This window comes from Vicugna pacos, chromosome 10 (genome assembly GCF_048564905.1).
Source record: "Vicugna pacos chromosome 10, VicPac4, whole genome shotgun sequence".
Taxonomy (NCBI): Eukaryota; Metazoa; Chordata; class Mammalia; order Artiodactyla; family Camelidae; genus Vicugna; species Vicugna pacos.
In genome coordinates, this window is record NC_132996.1 from 14,873,250 (window position 1) to 14,892,443 (window position 19,194).

Here is a 19,194-nt window from a genome sequence, read left to right on the forward strand (position 1 = left end):
CAGCATGGTCAAGTTCTGGTGAGAGCCCTCCTCCAGGTTGCAAATTACTGATTTCTAGTTGAATCCTCCCAAGGCAGAGAGCAGACACAGGGAGCAAGCTCTGTTGTGACTCTTGTAAGGGCACTAATCCTGCTTGTGAGGGCTCCACCCTTATGACCTCATCTAATCCTAATTAAATCCCAAAGGCCCATTTTCTAATATCCATCACATGGGTAGGGGGAGGGAGAGGGTTTCAACATATGAATCTGGAAGGAACTCAAAACATTCAGTCCATAACATCCTAGCATGTTACTCTGACACATGTTATAAAATACTTTCTCAAGTTATAAAATAAATGCTCGTAAGTTTAATAACTAAAAGGTCTGGAATAAAAGAATATTTTGACACTTCATTTACCACTGCAGAATTACTGTTTTATATGAAACTCAGTAAACTGAACACTGTGGTAAAGATATGTGATTTTAATTTCACACATTTCAATGAATACTAGAAAAAGGGACTGTAACAGAGAATGCTACTTCTTTTCTAACCAATACTAATTTTCTTCTTTTCCTAATAATGAAGACAGTAAATGGGGGGGGGGGCACATGGCCACTAGCTGGAGGTTGCATTTTGCAGTTTTCCTTTAGAGCTAAGGACGGCAATGTCTGTTTGATCATAGAGATAAAATATAATTACTGAGAGACACTTCTGACCTGTCTTTAAAGAATGGGCACATACTCCTTTTCTCACTTTGTGTTTTTCCTGCTGATTAGAATGAAGACATTAGAATGAAGATGAAGAGATGCAAGCTGAGAATTGAGGACCACAGAATTGCACTAACAGTTCTGGATCATCTAACTGAACTGTTTCATAGACCAAAATAAACATCTACCTTTTTAAAGCCACATTATTTGGGTTTTCTCTCTTACAATATTTTAACAGAAGAACAAATAGATTACTTCAGTAATATCCTATGAAACTAATAGTACGTGGAATCTTGGAAGGACTTCTTAGAACCACAGTTGCCTTTGGTGTATATACAAGTGGTGCTTCTTATCCTGATTAATTACCATAGCTCAGGATTTATTAAAACTGATCCTTTTTATCAGTACATTCTTTTCTACTTATTTAATCACTAAATTCATAAGTCCAAGTTCACAAGCTTTCAAAACTTCTACTGTTAAGTTAGCTACTGTGCGGTCACTATCACAAGATTCTTAATTAACTCCAGGACAAAAGAGAAAAATATAGTTTGGGTTAAAATTATTGACAAAAGATGACAAAATGCTAATACTTTGAATACATTCTAAAAAAAATCTTCACTCATTATAATATAACAGACATTTCCCACAACTAACAAACATTATCTTATTTGATACATACATGAACATTCAGAGATAAATAGTACAGAAATATTATCTCCACTTTATGGATGAAAAAAATGTGCTATGTGAAGTTAAATGACTTACATAGGGTCTCATGTCTTGAGTTCAAGTGATCTCTCTTTAAGGACCATAGTGTCCTTATCATATTTCTAAACATTTTCCATTGAGATTATGAGCTCAGAATTTGGTATTGATTTTGGATTCCAGCTTTTATGATCTATGTTTAGATTTCAACTCTTATGATCTCTGTTGCTATAAGCAGATGACTTCACCTTTCTGACATATTTTTTTAATCTATATAATGGGGATAATAAATAGAACTTACCACTTAGGATAAGGTTGATTAAAGGTAGATGAATTGTGTACTGAGATACCCAACATTAAGTAACTACTCAATAAGTGCTAGCTATTCATTTTTTAAGTGTTAATTTTTAGAGGAGGAAAGATTTATAGTACAGTAAAAATATACAACTCTAGGGACTACCATTTAGATTACACTTTATGATAATTTCGTTCGCTGGAGCACAATACAATAAAAGCTGGTTGATGTCCCTAGAGTTATACAATGCAGTGACCTTAATGAATTTTTTTAAACAACTGAATGGCTTTTATCTTGAGGAAAGTGGTATCTCACCATGTACTCAATCTTGGACACAAGCTTCTATTTCATAAGTATTCACTTGGGGCCAGCTAAACTGTAGTTGAAACTTCTGCTGAAATTGATACTTACATAAATAATGACTTTGATCCTCCTAGATTAAACTGTGAAGAAGGGAAAGATAAGTAGTCACAGTCCCTGGTATGAAGCTGACTGGCTCGAAAAAGATGAAGGCTAGAGTTACCTCCTGGATTTGTAGCTGTGACGTTTTAATTTAAGACAAGATTTTCCTGAGTAAGTTTCTTGAAATTTATAAATCGAAAGTTTATTCTATTTTTTAATTCATTGAGGTAACATTGGTTTATAATGTTATATAACTTTCAATTGTACATTATGTTTCAACTTCTGTACACACTATAGCCAAAGTTTAGTTCCATCTGTCACCATACAGTTAACTCCTTTTACCCATTTTGTCCTCCTCCAACCGCTTCCCTCTGTTCTCTGTATCTACCTGTTTTTATTCTTAGAATAAAACCTATATTATGTTTTCCCTGAGCCTGCTTTCCTGCATATTAATAACTGTAATGTTATTTTGGATGGTGCTACACATTGTATCTCTTGATGTTTATGAATCAATAAATGTTAATGCACAAAAGGATTACCAACTGCTCGACCAAAAGAAGGTTCTTAGTATTGTGCTCTTTTATTTCATCCGTCAATTTAAAAATAAACGTCAAATGTTAGTCTTAAAAGTTTGGTTTGTGTCTTTGTTTTGTACAAAGCAGTCTTACATATGCATGCAGCATAGCCAATTTGTCTTTGCTTTCTGAAGTCTCTTAACTCATATTTGCTAAATGAATGAATGCATAAAAATAGAATTCTGCTTTTTCTTTGCAGTGATTATTACTAATGAGTGGTGGCATTTTCCCCAAGATTTGTCCCAAGGAAGTGAAATCTCCATATACCTAATGCCTGACCCTACACTTGGCAGAGATGCATTATTAATTTGCTCCTTAAAGATCTTCTAGGACCTTAAGTTGAATGATTGGAAAATGACATTATCCTTTAGCAAACAGCCATTTTCCACAGCAGTGAATTCAAATGATAAAAAACTAAATGAAAAGCTATCTATTATGAATAAATACATATCATGAAGACTAATAACCCATGCTAAATTATAAGGGAAATCGGGATGACTACTGAAGATTGCAGAGAAGACAGGAGCGGGGGAAAAGAAAATACTTCTTGTATATGTAATAGGAGCCAGGTATGTGGACATCTTCACAATAGCCTAAATATATAATTACTAAATACATTTTTTTTAAAGGAGTAAGAAGATACATTGTTAGAACTGATGCTCAAATATAGTGCTATATGCCTTCAAAATTAGTATTTCAATCCACTTTAAAGGGCCCTGCCCCAACATGGGATGTTTCGCTCTCTGTTTCTCCAGTGTAGCCTTCAAAAATGGTGTTTGCCGGTACATGATGCCGGCACCATTTAATTCATAGCTCAGGCAACACATGCCTTAAATAAATTACTTCCTCAGCATTCACATTTGGGAAGAACAATTTGCATGCCAGAACAACTGGTAGAAGAGGGAACAAGCAGAAGAGTCGTTTAAAAATGTATAAATTCATGGGGACTGACACTCCATTTTTTTTTAACAGAGAGAGCTCCAGGTTATATCATGATCACATTTGTTGCTAAGAGTTTACTGAGTATCAAGCAGTAATATCCCCAAACTTTAAAGTACTTATACTGTTTTTAAGAGGTTTTTTTTTTTTTCTGGAAAAAAAAAGAAAACTGTGAGCTTCTACCACCGAGATGTCTGCACAAGGCCAGTCAGTCTAAAAAAGATTGTCTTTGCAAAATTAAAGTGCTCCCTAATGCTCCAACATCCATAGTTTCTAGCAGATTCTCACCACATCCTGACTAGAGAATTTCTAGTGGCCAGATAAGATGAATATAGTCTGGTCTTGCCATCCTTCTTCAGCTTTGGAAAGCAAAGCACTGATTAAGGATTTAAAAGGCATACATTTGTATGGATAGGAATTATGCTTGACTTGTTTCTTGTGAACATAATATATAAGTATTAACTCTTCCCTGAGAGCAGCCTCTGCCTTAGAATTCTTAAAAACAAGCTTACATGTCCACAAAGCCCTCTCCATAATCCAGCACTCCCTATTACTTCAGACTTTTTAAAAAGGTAACATTATCTCCTGATAAAAGAATCATAATTCAAAGCAAACCCACTTGGAAAGTAACAGGCAGGACGCTTGTCTGAATTTCTTACATGTAAAAGGTAGGGTCCTATTTGCCCTGAGAACTCGGAGCAAAGAGCAAAAAGGGTATTCTTCAAGTCAGATAAGCTGAACCAGCTCCTTTAAGTAGAAGGAGAAAGACTGTCTCCTAAACTCTTTGGAATAACTACGTAACTGAAGATGGTGCCTTCGCTTAATCGGTGAATGTTAAACATCACAGGATTGTTAAACATCACAGGATTGTTGTGAGGATTAAATAATAGAACATGCGGGAAATGAGAATGTTTGAAACATAGGGATTTTTATTGTTATTTTTACGGTCAGGATCATTGCGTGTTCAGACTACCAACAAGGCTGGCAAGGGGGTAATTCCGGGGGGTTCAGTAACCCAGGCTCACAAAGGTTTTCCTGGGCTGGCTGAACCCTTTCTCAGAACCCTCCACCTCACTTTGAGTCAGTGTACCCCAATCTGTACCAGGCTACTCAGCTTTCTGATTCCCTAAGAATTGCTAAAGAAGATGCGTGGGGGAAGGCCTGAGCCTTCCCAATCATTAGAATGTCTCACCCCACTTAAATAACTTCCTTGGCATTCTGGTTTACACAAGTCTTAATTTAATTTAGTTCTTCAGTTTGTGTGATCATTTCTGGATATGCTAAGAAAGTCCACTGCACAGGCAGCGAGATTGGAAACTAAATCATCCTTTGAGACTTCACGGTGACTGGCCACTGGCCTTTCTCTTCCAGTATGCACATTATCATCTTAAGACTTCATGCAAAATTCCAAAACCTTCATTACCTTTCATTAAAGCCTAGAGCTCCTTTACCATTTCCTAGACAGCTCCTCGAGAAATTCTAGCAAATAAAGAGGTAAGATACTTCCCAGTGAAGTTGTAGGTAGTCACAATAAAATAGAAAGGGTGGAAGTGCAGCAGGAAAAAAGGTTCTAGAGAATCATACTAGGAGGATAAGGATAAACTAGATTTTTTAGTGGTGTATAGTTTGAGAACAAAATAAGGACCAATTACTAAATGTCAGTGGTAGATGTTTCATAATCATCTTCAATGTTACCCTTCTGTCTCATATTTAGTCACCAAGTATTTCTGATACTCCATACTGTAGAATACACAAGAGTTTCTGTTCTCTAACCAACTCATTTCATCTCATTCTCCCTGCCTCGGATGAAGCCCTCCCCATTCAGCATCCTCCCAGCAGCTCACTGGTTAGTCTTTCTGCATTCTGCTGAGGGCACTAGTTTTACATCTTTCTGAAATACAGATAGAATCATGTCAATTTCCTGCTTAAAAAACCCTCTCTTGACTCCCAGTGTCTACAGCAGTGTTTCACCAAAGGTATTTCAACATGTTCTTGAAGATATGAACATTATATCATGATTTTTAAACAACGGGTCTTCAAACTTATCTCTTTTACGGGGAAGATATGAATGACATTTACAAAGAGTAAACTTCAGTTTCTTAATTTCCTAGGGCTCTATGAACATATTCCTAGGAGCCTACGCTTTTTTTTTATTTACTCCAGAGAAGACGCAGAAACACTGGCATTCATGGTATAATCTAAACTCTCTATACCTCTGTTATTTACCACTACAAACTTAATATTCTAGCCATATACAACTTCTCATTTCTTTTTGTAATTTCTTTTATCTAAACTTACACTTTCATACTTCTATTCCACTGCACATGTTGTTCTCTGCTGGAGATGCCTTTCCTTCTCTGCTCTTCTTGGTGAGAGATTATTGATGTTTCGAGATGCAGTTCCATTTTTACCACCTTGGGAGATACGTCTGGTTTAGATCTTGGTTCTTATCTCATTTTATTCTGACCTTCATACTGTGTTTTCCTTATGTGTTTGTGTGATGTTTTTTCTGGATGAATGATGCTCCCCTAAATGGTGAGCTCCTTGAGGTCAGAAACTGTGTACAGTCATCTTTGTATGTCTTTGTACTTCCATAATTTCTCAGAGTACCAGGTTCACGGAGAGCTCTCTAAGTTGAATGCAATTAGATTTCATCTTAACCTAAAGAACTTCCTGTCTCCCTTGTGAAGCAGGTTGATCTCTGTCTTTGGGTGACTACATAGAGACACTACCATAGCAGGCACTTCAGCAAAGTGTGGGATGTTGAACTGAGGACACTGAGAAGTGTCTTCCAACTATGAGTTCCACGGTCCTAAGCTGCACTGTGCTTGGGACTGGGAGCATTCCATTAAGTTAGAGATGCTCTTTGTTCCTGCACCTTCTTCCATTTAGGGTAACAGGAGCTGTCTCTGCTCTTGTCTCCTTGCTTTTGGGAATTCTCCCTGAAAAGCAGTAGCTTTTATCTCCAGAAATGTTCTCCCTCTAGGTCTACCTTAAGAAATTTTCCTTTTCTATTCTTCCTCCTTCCTATATTTTTCTCTAAACCTTAGTACCTCACAATCTATTTTCTCAGGACTCAGTCTATACTTAGTTCCTAAGCTAATTGTCAGAAAAATTAATGACTGATAACTGAGTTGTCAAAAACTAATTCCAGTTTAACATAGTAATAGCTGCCACTTACTGAAAAATGTTACATGTTTCTTATAAGTATTATATTATTTAATCCTTACATGAGCCCTATAAGTTATTACTCTTATCTACGTTTCACAGAGGACGAAATTAAGGCCCAAAGAAGTTAAATAGCTTACCCGAGGTAACAGATTAAGAAATGGTAGCGTTTAGATCAAATCCCAGTCTGGTTGACTGCCTTTAACCACTTCACTAAACCTCTAGCCCACCCCCATCCCCCAATATACATATCATTACTAATTTTGCATTAGCACTATCATACACTGTGAAATACAGGACACCATGGGTAGTCAGAGATTTACACAGGAGAAGATTCTTCACTGAGTCTAACAGTCCGTACTCCACAGGGACCACCTATTTAGCCCCATCAGAAGACTACCTTTTACAATGTCTACTAAATTTTCTTTGCTTTATCTGAGAATACGAGTCTCTTTCAGGTAACCCACAAATCGCACAAGTCTTTACTTCAGCATTTGAGTCTAAGAGGAAAGCTGAGGTTACATAAATGACTTCAGTAGACAAAAATGCAACAGTTCTTCCATCCCAGGACTGGCTGTGGGAGTTCGTTCTATGGGAAGTACATTTACATAACTCTCACAAGACCCAAAAGAAAAAAAGGGCAGCGATAACTGTGAGGTTCAATCACAACCAACAATTCACATAATTTATTTATTGATTTTTAATGGAGGTCCTAGGGATTGAACCCAGGACCTCATGCATGCTAGGCACATGCTCTATCACTGAGCTATAAAACAGATAAACAGCAAGGTCCTGCTGTATAGGGGAACTATATTCAGTATCTTATGATAGCTTATAATGAAAAAGAATATGAAAAGGAATATATATATATGTACAAATAAATCACTATGCTGTACCGCAGAAACTAACACATTGTAAACCAACTATACTTCAATTTAAATGAATGAATGAATGAATAAATAAATAAATAAACAAACAAACAAATAAATAAATAAAATAGGGGAAAAAACCCAGCAATTCAATCCACCTGCATTTACTGAGACAGCAGAGCACAGTGCTTGCCTGCGCTCCTGATTCTCCAGTCCTGCCCTCCGGTGGCTGTATTCACCTGAGCGTCCCTTGTATGCCAAGACATTCCATAGCTCCACCCCATCCTAGTTTTGAGATAAAACGTGTCTCTCCAGGGAGCGAAACATGCTCTCGATCTTTGTCTTTGGACAAAGAAGTCTGCCGAAGCACAGACATTCTGAGGGATAACAAATGGGGCCTCAACCTGACATATGGCGTTTATCCTGAATAATAATGGACTTGTCTCAAAGAGGCTAGCGTCCAGAATATTTTAAACTAGACAAATACTAAAACGTAGAAAAGTATGCTAGGTCCACAGTCCTAAATCTATAATTCCCAAATAGAAAAAGGTCTGAAAATGTATTATTTTGTTTGGCACCAATACATTTTTAGTGGAAAAACCCGACTTTATTCTCCACTCGGCCGCTTACCGTTTCTGTTCTTTGCCGTGGTGGGTACCCTCATCCGCTCCGCGGCGGAGCTAGCCATGCTTTGCGTTACGCGTGCCGCCCACACCCCGCTAGGGTTATTGGCTGTAGATGTATCTATGCCACCTGCCCAGGGTTTTGGATAAGAGATTATAAGCGTGAATTCAAGAGAAAGGAAAGGAAAGGAAAGGAAAGGAAAGGAAAGGAAAGGAAAGGAAAGGAAAGGAAAGGAAAGGAAAGGAAAGGAGAGGAGAGGAGAGGAAAGGAGAGGAAAGGAGAGGAAAGGAGAGGAAAGGAGAGGAAAGGAAAGAAAATTTAAATGAATGAAGAAAGAGATTACCTTCCAGGGTGTTTCTAAAGCTGAAATTGGCGGCTTTATCCATGGCGCCCGAATCATACTGGGTCAGACTCAGGCAGAACTCCACGTCAGCCGAGGAGGGGAGCCGCGGGGTCCGCGCTCGGTCGTGGTTCCCGGGATTGCGCAGTAAGGGCCCCTCGGACGCGCCGTCGCACAGAGACTGCCGGCGGTTGTACTCCTCCAGCCGGCTGCAGATGATCTGCGCGAAAACACCTCTGTGTTAAAGCAGTGCTGTCTCCTCCTCCAGGTCAGGGGGGAAGGTAAGGAGGTGGGCATTCCTGATGACCGTATTTGGGTCTCTAATCACCAGGAGATTAACGTTTTAAAGTAAATTGTTGGAGGAAGCAGCTTTCTGAGAGTTGCAGAATAAGCCATGAAAGTTAAAATCCAGAACGGAGTCCGAGTCTTGCATCTACCACTTAGGAAAGTAAACTAAATTCCATAGGCCTTGTCGAGTCAGGGGTGGACCATTACTTCTCAGTCCTCCTGATTCCGAAGCTACATGCAGTACATTTATGACTGCCTGTGCATGGCTTAGGAATGGCTGAATAAAGCTAACCGAACTTTTTTGCATCGAACGTAATATATTGGACTCCTTTATGATGTCGATTAACTAGACATCACAGCGGGTACATAGACGAAGTCACTTTCATTCCTGTTTGAATAATAAACCATCTCAGGATGTTTTCAAAAGAGCCTACTGTCTAAAAGACTCCTACAGCAGACTCGGCTTAATTAGAGAGGTCTGAATGGAACTATTTTTGCTGAAATGAGAACTGCCAAGTGACTACGTGTTCAGATGACTGCACGTATTAGCAACAAGGAGGAAGTCTACCCCACTTCCAGAAGTAATATGGAACACTTAATCTCAAATCATTGTCTTTATATTTGATACAGGAGGGGAGGCAGGGTAGGAGAAATGGTTAGCACTGTGGTTATGATCACGGCGATGGCAGTCAGACGTGGTTTCCAATAATGACTCTTTATTAGCTACGTGACCTTGGGCAAATTACTTAAGCTCTCTGAGGATCAAGGTTTGTCATCTGTAAATGGGGACTATAACAACTTTTTGTGAAGGACTGAATAATTTTGCCTATGTAAAGCACTTAGTCTGTAGTGCCAAGTATGGATGTTTAATAGTGACAGCTGTTATATTATTATTGAATATGAGACTATTGGGCAAGCCACCAAATTGTTAACTGTGGCTCTGTAGCACTGCGTTAATCATCATTATTATAATAACTAACATCGGTATATCAAGATCTATTATGATAATAGTTTCCATACAGGAAACTCAAAGAATATGTCAGATACTAAATTAGTCATGTTGTATTAACAGATTTCATTGAAGCCCTTCATAATAGTGCTTTAAGATATATTACCCTAATTTTAAAGAAAAAGGGTCTCGAAATATTTAAGTAACTTGTCCAGGATCTTATATGTAAGTTACAAAAGTCCACTTTAACTCATGTTTTCATGACTCAAAAGACTTTACCCTTTCCACTGCACTATTCTGCTTTCCATTCCATTTAGTATTTTCATGGATACAGAAAATGCATACATATGATAACTGGATAATTTCTGTTAAGGAAAAAAGCAAAGGTTTTTAGATTTTAAATAGCATATCCATTATCATCTGGTTAAGTGACAGAGGTAGAATCCATTAAGTGGCAGAAGTTTTCTAATGAGAAGTTTGTTCTTTTTCTGTTTCAACACAGGTGATTTATAAAGCACGATGTGGGGGTGTGGAAATCAAGTGTCCCAAGTCAAATGAAAAAAAAAAAGGAGACAGAAAGAAGAAACAGAAGTGTTCATGGAGAAGGTGAACGTAGATAGTTGTTCTCTTAAATTTAAAGAAATGCAACAAATGACCAGTTATTAAAAGCTTCAGGAGCTAGGTTCTATTATGGTATTAGAAGTTCATCTGGGGAAAAAATGTAAACCATATGACATTCCACAGAATCTTTTTCATGAAGAAAAAAAAGAAGCTGTTATTTCACTGAGCTGTTGCCATGGTTACCTAAAACCCATGACTCTCTGCTGAAATGTTACTTTTTTTTCTTCCCACAGTTTGCCTCCATGTGATGTGCTTTTCACCTGATGAGTGAATTCCCTGACCACACTGCACTCATGTCTATCATCTAGGAAATGTTTTTTCCTCTTTATTTTGATCTGTCATGACAGCTTCCCTTGATACACCTTTTCTTTTATGGCTAGCTTATCTGCTGCTTGCACAGCACTGGATCTAACCGTGTTGAGCATAGGTATTTGTACTTTAATGTTATGAAGCACCCCCCACCTCCAAAAATAATGGGCTGTTTTAACTGATGACAAACATGCTTCCATTAAGAGCTCTTGGCAGTAAACAAACCAACAAATAAATGAACAAATAAACAAAAAAGGATGTGAATTCTGAATATATGCTTTCTAAGAAAACGGACATTAATTAAGCATGTAACTTTTAATATATTATTTTGTTTAATTAAAAAATTTACCAACAGGTAATATTAATCTCACTTAAATGACACTCGGGTTGTAACTTGCTTGATCTTCTATATTGTTTGTTCTCTTTTTTGCACGGACACACACACACACAAACATATACACACACAAGCATAGAGAGAATACACAAAATGTTTTATTTGAGACTTTGAGTAAGTTGCTGCTTATTTTGGCATCATTGTGTCTTTGGCCTCGAGGATCCAGTGCTATAAAGTATGGTCTAATTTTCTACTTAGCCATGCAGAGTCTCATTTTTTTGTATGTTAGCACCGGAGCTAACATGTCTATGATTTTCAATTTTGTTCAATTCAGCATGCACTGATAAAGCCCATTCCATGTATATAATATGTTCCTGGGCTCTGTGGACATAAAGATAAAGTAGAAACGGTTTCTACGTTGGAGCAGCTGGCAGTCTGGTAGACAAAGACAGGTTTGAAAACAATTGTGTATATTGGAGAGTTAGAAGTGCTATCTTATAAATCTGGACAAAGGGTAATGACTGTGCAAAATGATGAGGGTCAATTCTACCTGAGTAAGAGATGTAGACCAATAAATGCCAATGGAATATTTTCATTGCAACTTGAATGGAAAGGACCACATCAGAATATCTACCCCCGTTGTCTGTGCAAGTGAATTTTAAGAGAATTAAAGTGACTATGAGTCAGAATTTACATCCATCAATTAGTGGCTTATTTGATCCCTTCTGAGTGTAAAGGCCTCCTTATGAATAGGGAACAACCTGGTTGACCTGAGATAGCATTGGAATCAGAGGCACTGGGTTTTAGTCCTCAGCTGTGTGACCTTGGACAAATCATGCTACCTTGTAGAAGCATCCTCTTTCACAAAATGTGGGCACTACACCGTACACCACTAAGGGTCTGTTGGCTCAGAGTTAATAAGTGCTATAGAGTTCTAAAACCTCTATTTTTTGTGTCAAGTAAAATATATCTGAAATCAAGGGGGGGAGACTTTGTATCAAAGGGGCTAATGAGTCTAACTAATTTGGAAGATATGAACACACTCACCAAGTCTGGAAGCTGTTTGATCTCATCAGTGCACACAAAATAGTCTAGTTCTTGATTGGAGTGTTCAATTCAGGCAAAAGCATTTGAACTAGTGGCCTGTTTACTATAGAACCTGAGTTTGTAAAGTGAAAGAGATACCAAGGCAATTTCCCTGCTAATTAAATCAGTGATTCCCACTGCTGGCCGTGCATTAGAGCCATGCTAGAATGTTCTAAAAATAGAGATTCCTGGACTTCACAGTGGACCCCCGAATATGATTTTCTGGCAGAGGGTAGTTGGGTAGAACACATGTAATATTTTTAAGTTCCCTAACTGATTTAGATACTGGGAACTGCTGAATTAAATCAATATAAACAACTGATCTTCATTATTAAAGGACTGTCACCAGAGAGGCTGTGTAAAGGAGTGGAAAGAGCCAGCTAGACCTGGCACAATGAGTCCACTCACTCCACTCCTGGGAGGTGTGCACAGATGCCGATTCATTTCACCTTCCTTTTTTAAACTCTTGTTTGCTCATTTTTCTTCAGTGGTCTTTGTCCACTCTGTTTCTTAGTTTTATCTTTAATGCCAGTTACTACATAACAGTTTAATCATGGAACAGTTTTGAACCTAATGCAACAATTTCAATCCAGTGTTTACCTTCTAGACCCCCCAAATTTTTAGTTAGAAATAAAATTGAACACAATCATAAAGAAAAACAATTCATTCAACAATCAATACATGATTAGAAAAAAAGTACAGACATGGGGGGTGGATATAGCTCAGTGGGAGAGTTCATGCTTAGCATGAATTTTTGTAAAAAATATTACAAACTTAAAGTTTTGTACTTTCTCGATTAAGGTAGGAAGTCTGAAGTCTATGGAAATGATCTTTTTTTTCAAGCATATTTTTTCCCAGCCTTTCTTGCACAAATATAGTCTTTACTCTTGGTAAATAGCTGACATTAGTGACACCAGCTATTACAGTGGCTATTTTTCAATGAGCTGCAATAGGGTCCATTTGGATGGTGTGTGAACTTAGTGGAGGGGTGAGCTGGAAGCCACTCACATTTCAAACTTGCAGAGTGCCAGGTGAAAATGCCACATTCCTCCCATCTCACTTAAATATTGAGCTTAGGTCCATTAAGCACTGCTAGACAGCAGTGATGCATTAGAAATGTTTGGAAAACAGGCAGAAAAGCATTTCTTCCACCTTAGGGTTTTAAAATGACAATTGAAAGTGTATGTCTTTGGTTACCTTTTGCCCCAAATCCAGTGTGAAAAAATCAGAATAGGACAAATAGAAATTAAATTTCAAAATAATAATCCCTTACCTTGTATGTCTAAAGTTTGCACATATTTAGGAAAAATGCTCATTTCTTCTGCAGCCTGATGAAAAAAATGAGACAGAATGGAACAGATCCTTTGGCTAAAGACATCATAGCAGTCATGTCCCTGGAAATAGTATAGGGTGGTCATGCAGCCAGGCCATCTGAGAACAAATCTTGTCTCTGCTACATACTAGCTCTGTGATTTTGCAGAAGTTACCTGATACCTTTATATTGCAGGTTGTTTTTTCCTTTTTTTTTTTAATCTTTAAGATGGGGAAAGGTTAATAAGAGTGATAAATGTGTTAATGTACAAAAACACAACAGGACTACACACTTGCTAATTGCTCAAATGAGTATTAGCTATTTTAATTATTTACCTGTTTGAACTTCAGAGTCCTCATATTTGTTGTTGTTGCTGTTTAACTATTTTATATATAATAGTCAGTGTCTGCAAATTTCAAACCCCCAGTTTATCACTTTCCACACACTTCACCCCCTGGCAACCATAAGTTTGCTCTCTATGTCTGTTTTGTAAATAAGTTCATTTGTGTCTCTTTTTTTCAGATTCCACAGATAAGCGATGTCATGTGGTATTTTTCTTAAAATTTTAAAAGAAGATTTAATCTAAGTAATATTCCCCAGACTTCCCTGATGATAATAATCACCAGAGATATTTAGTAAATAATGTCTTCCCAGGACCTTCTTTTGAAGATTCTGAAGAACAATGACTCTGTGATAGGACCAGGAATTTGTGTTTTTAATTGGTACACTGCATAAATTTCATGGCGAAGAAAATTTCAGAAACATTGACCTAAATCATCTATGTATTGAATCATCTAAATAGTCATTCATTCATTCATTCATTCAACAAGTACTTAATCAGCTCTTACCATTTGCCAGGCACCATCCTGTGTGCCGAGAGGCACGGTGATAAACCAGGTACTTTTTATTCATTAAAGTTGAGGGACTTAGTGAAGGAGGGTAGACAAATAACCACACACATGCCTATGTAACTATAGTTGTGAAGTGTGCTATAAAGGAAAAATGGAAGGCTTGTTGAGAGCTCTTGACAGGGGACATTTTCTATACTGGGCGGGAGATGGAGAGATGAGAAAGGAGGTTTATGAAGACCTGCCAGAAGAGGCGATTGCTAAGGTTCTTTCATGCTGGAGACAGTATGTCCCGCCCACCTTACCTGCCAAGAGGAGAAGAAGGATGCTGGGCTGAGTAGATTAGGGTTTGCTGGGTCGCGCCCTCCCATATACTCATCTGTACAAATTTCACAATTGTCTGCATCTCGCCAGTCCCAGTATGGAATAGTGAAGTTCTCATCCCCTGTCAGCTTCTGGATTTCCTGTTCCCACAGCAACAAGAAGAGTCTATGCCAAGGCAGGAAGCCTGGTGCTTCATGAGCAAAATCAATGTCTTTCCAGATTTCAGACCCCCCAAGCAGCGTGTCCCTTGACACATAATAATGCATCCATACAAAGAGGTCATAAACGTTGATGTCACTGAACATGGGTGTTGATCCATTGTTCATTTGGCCATAGGTGCCCGTGGGGATGACGTAGTCTGGGCTGGTGGTATGTTTGGCTAACGTGAGGTAGGCAAGAAATTTGTTCTTCTCTGGGACACTCAAATCAAAGATGTTTCTTCTCACCAAAAGTCGCCTCTCTCTGCAGTTGGGTCCCCGGAAGCCAAACTTGCAATTTCCACAGTTGAATCCCATGAAGTTGTCAAAGCACTGGCAGGTCCTGTTATAAAAGACAGAGGGCCAAGATTCCCGGTCATCCACCCCTGTGAAGGGGAACTGAGGTCCAGGTGGTGCCTTGGACAGATTGATGTCCTGACAGGAGCCCCTGCCTGAGAGCTGGCCACAGGGACTCCCGTCACCCTCCCACGGCGGGCAGCATTCCTTCTCCATCAGGTTCTTGGAGGAGGCACAGGCTCGAGGGAAGTGGCCAGCGGAGGTCTGGAAACTCCACAGCAGGCAGCACAAAGCCGCCAGGAGCATGCTTCCTCTGGTTCTCACGAGGTCTGCTGGAGCTGATTAATTGAGCCACACACTTCACTTTTCAGCTACCCCTTCGGTGACTATCACATGTTTTGGCTAAGACCTATATAATACCACTCCCCGCTCCAGCATCAAACACTCTCAGTCTTTATCTTAAGCTTTCATCTTCTGAAAACCACATGACTAACTTTTCTCTGGAGTTGGCATGAATCCCACCAGTGGGATAGGCCTATGATAAAGTGAGAAACACTATTCACCATTAACAGTTTAATTCTTATGGTAGTAAGTAATAATAATGATAATAATAATAATGGTACTTGATCTAAATAAACCCAGTTAATTGACTATAAAATTACTGACAATTTGAATTTGAAAATGAGATGTTGTGCCAGGAATAGAGCTTCTTTTATTAAGAAAAGTCAAGAAGTAATAGAGATTTTGGGCACAAGGTAGGTTGTTTCCCAGAGACCGTAAGTAAATAGGTCACAGCGTCTATAGAATTCAGCTTTGCAGAGAGAGATACTTTTCAGAGCTTAGAGATTATTTCTTATATCTGCAGCTTATTCATCAAGTACAATGTATCAGAAGGAAAAAAAAACCTTTCTGATGCTCTTCCTGATTATCTTGATGCTAGCAGTTTGCCAGCTGTCTGATAACTCACTTTCTGACGTTACTAAGCTGGGTGGTCTGCTTTATTTGGGGAACTTTTATTAGTTAATATTCCAAAGGAAACTCTTTTTTTTAAATTGAAGTATAGTTGATTTTTAGTATTATATTAGTTTCAGGTGTATAATATATTAATCCAGTGTTTTTATAAATTATACTCCACTTGAATTTATTATAAAATATTGGCTACATTCCCTGTGCTGTATAATATATCTTTGTAGCTTATTTATTTTGTATTTAGTAGTTTGTACTTTTTTTTAAAATGCTGTAGTCATCTTGTTTCACCCATAATTTCTGGAAATCAGGAATTCATTTGAAATTTTGTTTTCATTATGATCTTGCAAAGGAGTTCTCAATTTAGTGAGTGAGTGAATAAGGATTAATATTTTTATTCAACAAATTATAATTGATAACCTAAATTTTTTAGGATTTTTTTTCTGTGTCTGTAGTGAGCTAGAAAATTTGGAATGCATGATAAAAATATACTTTTACCACAATGCTAGTTTTCAAATGAGTAGTAGAGGTAATAAGAGCATCAGATTTTTACTGTAGGGGCATCTTTGTGAACTGAGGATGCTGGAAAGGATTGCATAGTTTTGGGCAATGGTATGCAAATTTTATTAAAGGAGTGCCCCTTGAGTCAAACCTTAAAGGGTGCACATAAGTTGGAAAGACAAATGAGAATGGAGACACTACTTCAGGTAGGGGAAACCGCAGAGGTGAGAGCTGTTTCACCTGCTGAGCTGGAGCACTAGCTTTAGATACACCCCCACACTCTAGGGAATTAAACCTGGGACCAATCCATGCAGGGGCTTAACCACTAAGTGGCCTGAACTAAGGTGAGCAGAGGAGTTAGAGGATGAGGGTAATCAAGTCAACGTTGCATCTGTGAGACACCCTTCCTTATCCTGCTGCTCTGTACTTAAAGCTGACGGTCCCCTGAATTTGAAGAACAAATGAGGGAAAGCAAAAGCTCCGAGGGAAGCAGCAGTGTCTGGACTCTCTGCTGCTGGGATCTAGGGAGGGTCATGCTGTATGTGATGCTGGAATGTCAGCCTTTCTACTCTCTTCCTATCTGTTGGAATTTGTCCCGTTGTTTAAAAAAAAAATTCAAGGCTCCTCCATTCAACCTCCTTGACACTCAAAGCAGCCTTTTTAGGTGGAAGGAGCAGTGTGTGGGTGCAGAGGAAGAGAAGAGAAGTTTCCATGGAAATGCCTCTGGCTGGGATCAGGGAGTCATCACATGATCTCCACAAGGAGGGTTAATCTTTTTTCTTCTTTCTTTCAGAGCCACAGAGAGATTAACAGGGCTTCTTGTCCCTGAGGAGTCTTGGTTCTGTATTACTGACAACCACATGTGGTCTTCTGTAATTCTGTTCTGTCTACTTGCAGAGGAAATTTAACTTCTCATGTTCAATTTAATTAAGAATTTTGTTTAATGTTTTCCCCCCATCATATTTCCCAGTTAATAACCTAGAAAGTCTCCATGATACCACTGGGCTACTGTGTCTGCTCTCCCAGGTCTGTTTTTCATAATCTTCAGAGCATGCTTAGAGGAATGCCTAAAATGTACTTTGTCCTCTTAATTTCCTTCACAACGTTAAATTTCTTAAATTGACAGACCTCTTTATTACTCTCAAATATAAGACACGACTTGCTCTGGCCCATTTGTATTAAAGTCTTTTTGTTAATACAAACTTCCTAAATGTCAAACCCCATTTAGATCGGTTCATCCTTAAACTCTAGATATCCATTCTCTACGTGTCTCTAGTTTACAGAATTTGCAAATATTCTGTCCTACCTTGGGAGATCACTGTATGTGTTACCACCTGAGCTAATGTAATACATGATCAACCAGATCAGGGCCTCTGTAAGTATCCTGCAAGTATTTACTGAGCATCAGTTATCAGGCGTATGCCAAGAGATGGGGATGCTCTGGTAAGGACAACAGAGAGGTTTCTACCCTCATGAATCATATTGCCTATTAAAATAATATTTTAATTTTAGTAACTGTAATAATGTTTATAACTACATATTTAAAATAACTTGTTTGCTTAATTAAATTTACCATATATTGTTGATTTGTTAGCATTGAACTCACGGCCAACAGCTTATGACTCATGTCAATGCTTGCCCAACATGTGTTTTCTTTAAGGCACCTTCCTTGCGCTTAGAAACACTAGACGGCACATAAGCACCATGCTTGGAGGCAATTTTGGACCACAGAATCGCCAACCAAAAGCACCAAAATGGCACTAAATAGACCATGGGAAGGACATTTGTTTACACTATGAGAGCTGAAGTGAGAAGGCAGAGTATCACTTTGTAGACATGTTCCCTGAGGGACTCAAAATTCTTTGCAGCCTGTGTATGTCTATGAATGAGTGTGAAAATGTTGAAAGTATTGATGTAAGGGTTTCCAGTTTTAGCAAGTAGGCAAATCTACTTAAGCTGATACAGAAGAAAATTTAAAAACCTATTAGGAAAGATGACAGATGGACCTATTTAGGCTTACGAAGTGTAGTCAAGGAATGCTCCCTGGCAGAAGTTATCTTTCAAGTGACAGCTGAAAGATTAGTAGAAGTCTGCTTGGTGAAGAGAACAGTGGGAGTGTGAGTATGCTGGGTGCAGGGAATGCAACATGCAGAGGTTCCACGGTAGAAGCAGCGTGGCATGTGCAACGATCCTGAGGTGTCAAGGTGGCTGTCACTCCCAAAGCTGTGGAGATGTAGTACATAGAAGTGTGTGTGTGGATGGGATTGCAGTCTTTGAAGCATTTGAAGCAGAGTTTTGAAGTAATCGTATACACATTTTAAAACATTTCACTCAAGCTGCTGAGATGAGAACAAATGTGGAGGTGGGAGCAAGAGTAAATGTAGAAATAATACTTAGGATATTATTGGAGTAACTCAGGCAATAAATTATGTGGCTTGGACCAGAGTGATGATCTGTGAGATAAACAGAAGTGAATGGATTTAAGAGCTGTATGACTGATGCATTCAAGAGGAGGGAGAGGTGAAGAGAAAGACAATTGGGGTTGATATCTAGGTTTCT

At 38.5% G+C, this 19,194-nt stretch overlaps 1 protein-coding gene and 1 long non-coding RNA gene across 2 annotated transcripts in view; one reads left to right on the forward strand and one right to left on the reverse strand.

Annotated features, from left to right (window-relative positions):
* Nucleotides 1-15,585, reverse strand: part of TYR (tyrosinase) — a 70,904-nt gene extending 55,319 nt beyond the window's left edge. The window contains exons 1-2 of the mRNA XM_006218369.3: nt 14,656-15,585; nt 8,607-8,823 (exon numbers count right to left, since the gene is read on the reverse strand). Coding sequence (XP_006218431.3) covers nt 8,607-8,823; nt 14,656-15,474 — 1,036 coding nt within the window. The 5' untranslated portion in view covers nt 15,475-15,585. The remainder of the gene's footprint in view (nt 1-8,606; nt 8,824-14,655) is intronic.
* Nucleotides 9,306-10,987, forward strand: LOC140698656 (uncharacterized). The gene is made up of 3 exons (XR_012076452.1): nt 9,306-9,472; nt 10,343-10,446; nt 10,695-10,987. It is a non-coding gene; the product is annotated as an uncharacterized lncRNA (long non-coding RNA).
* Nucleotides 15,586-19,194: the final 3,609 nt, after the last annotated feature.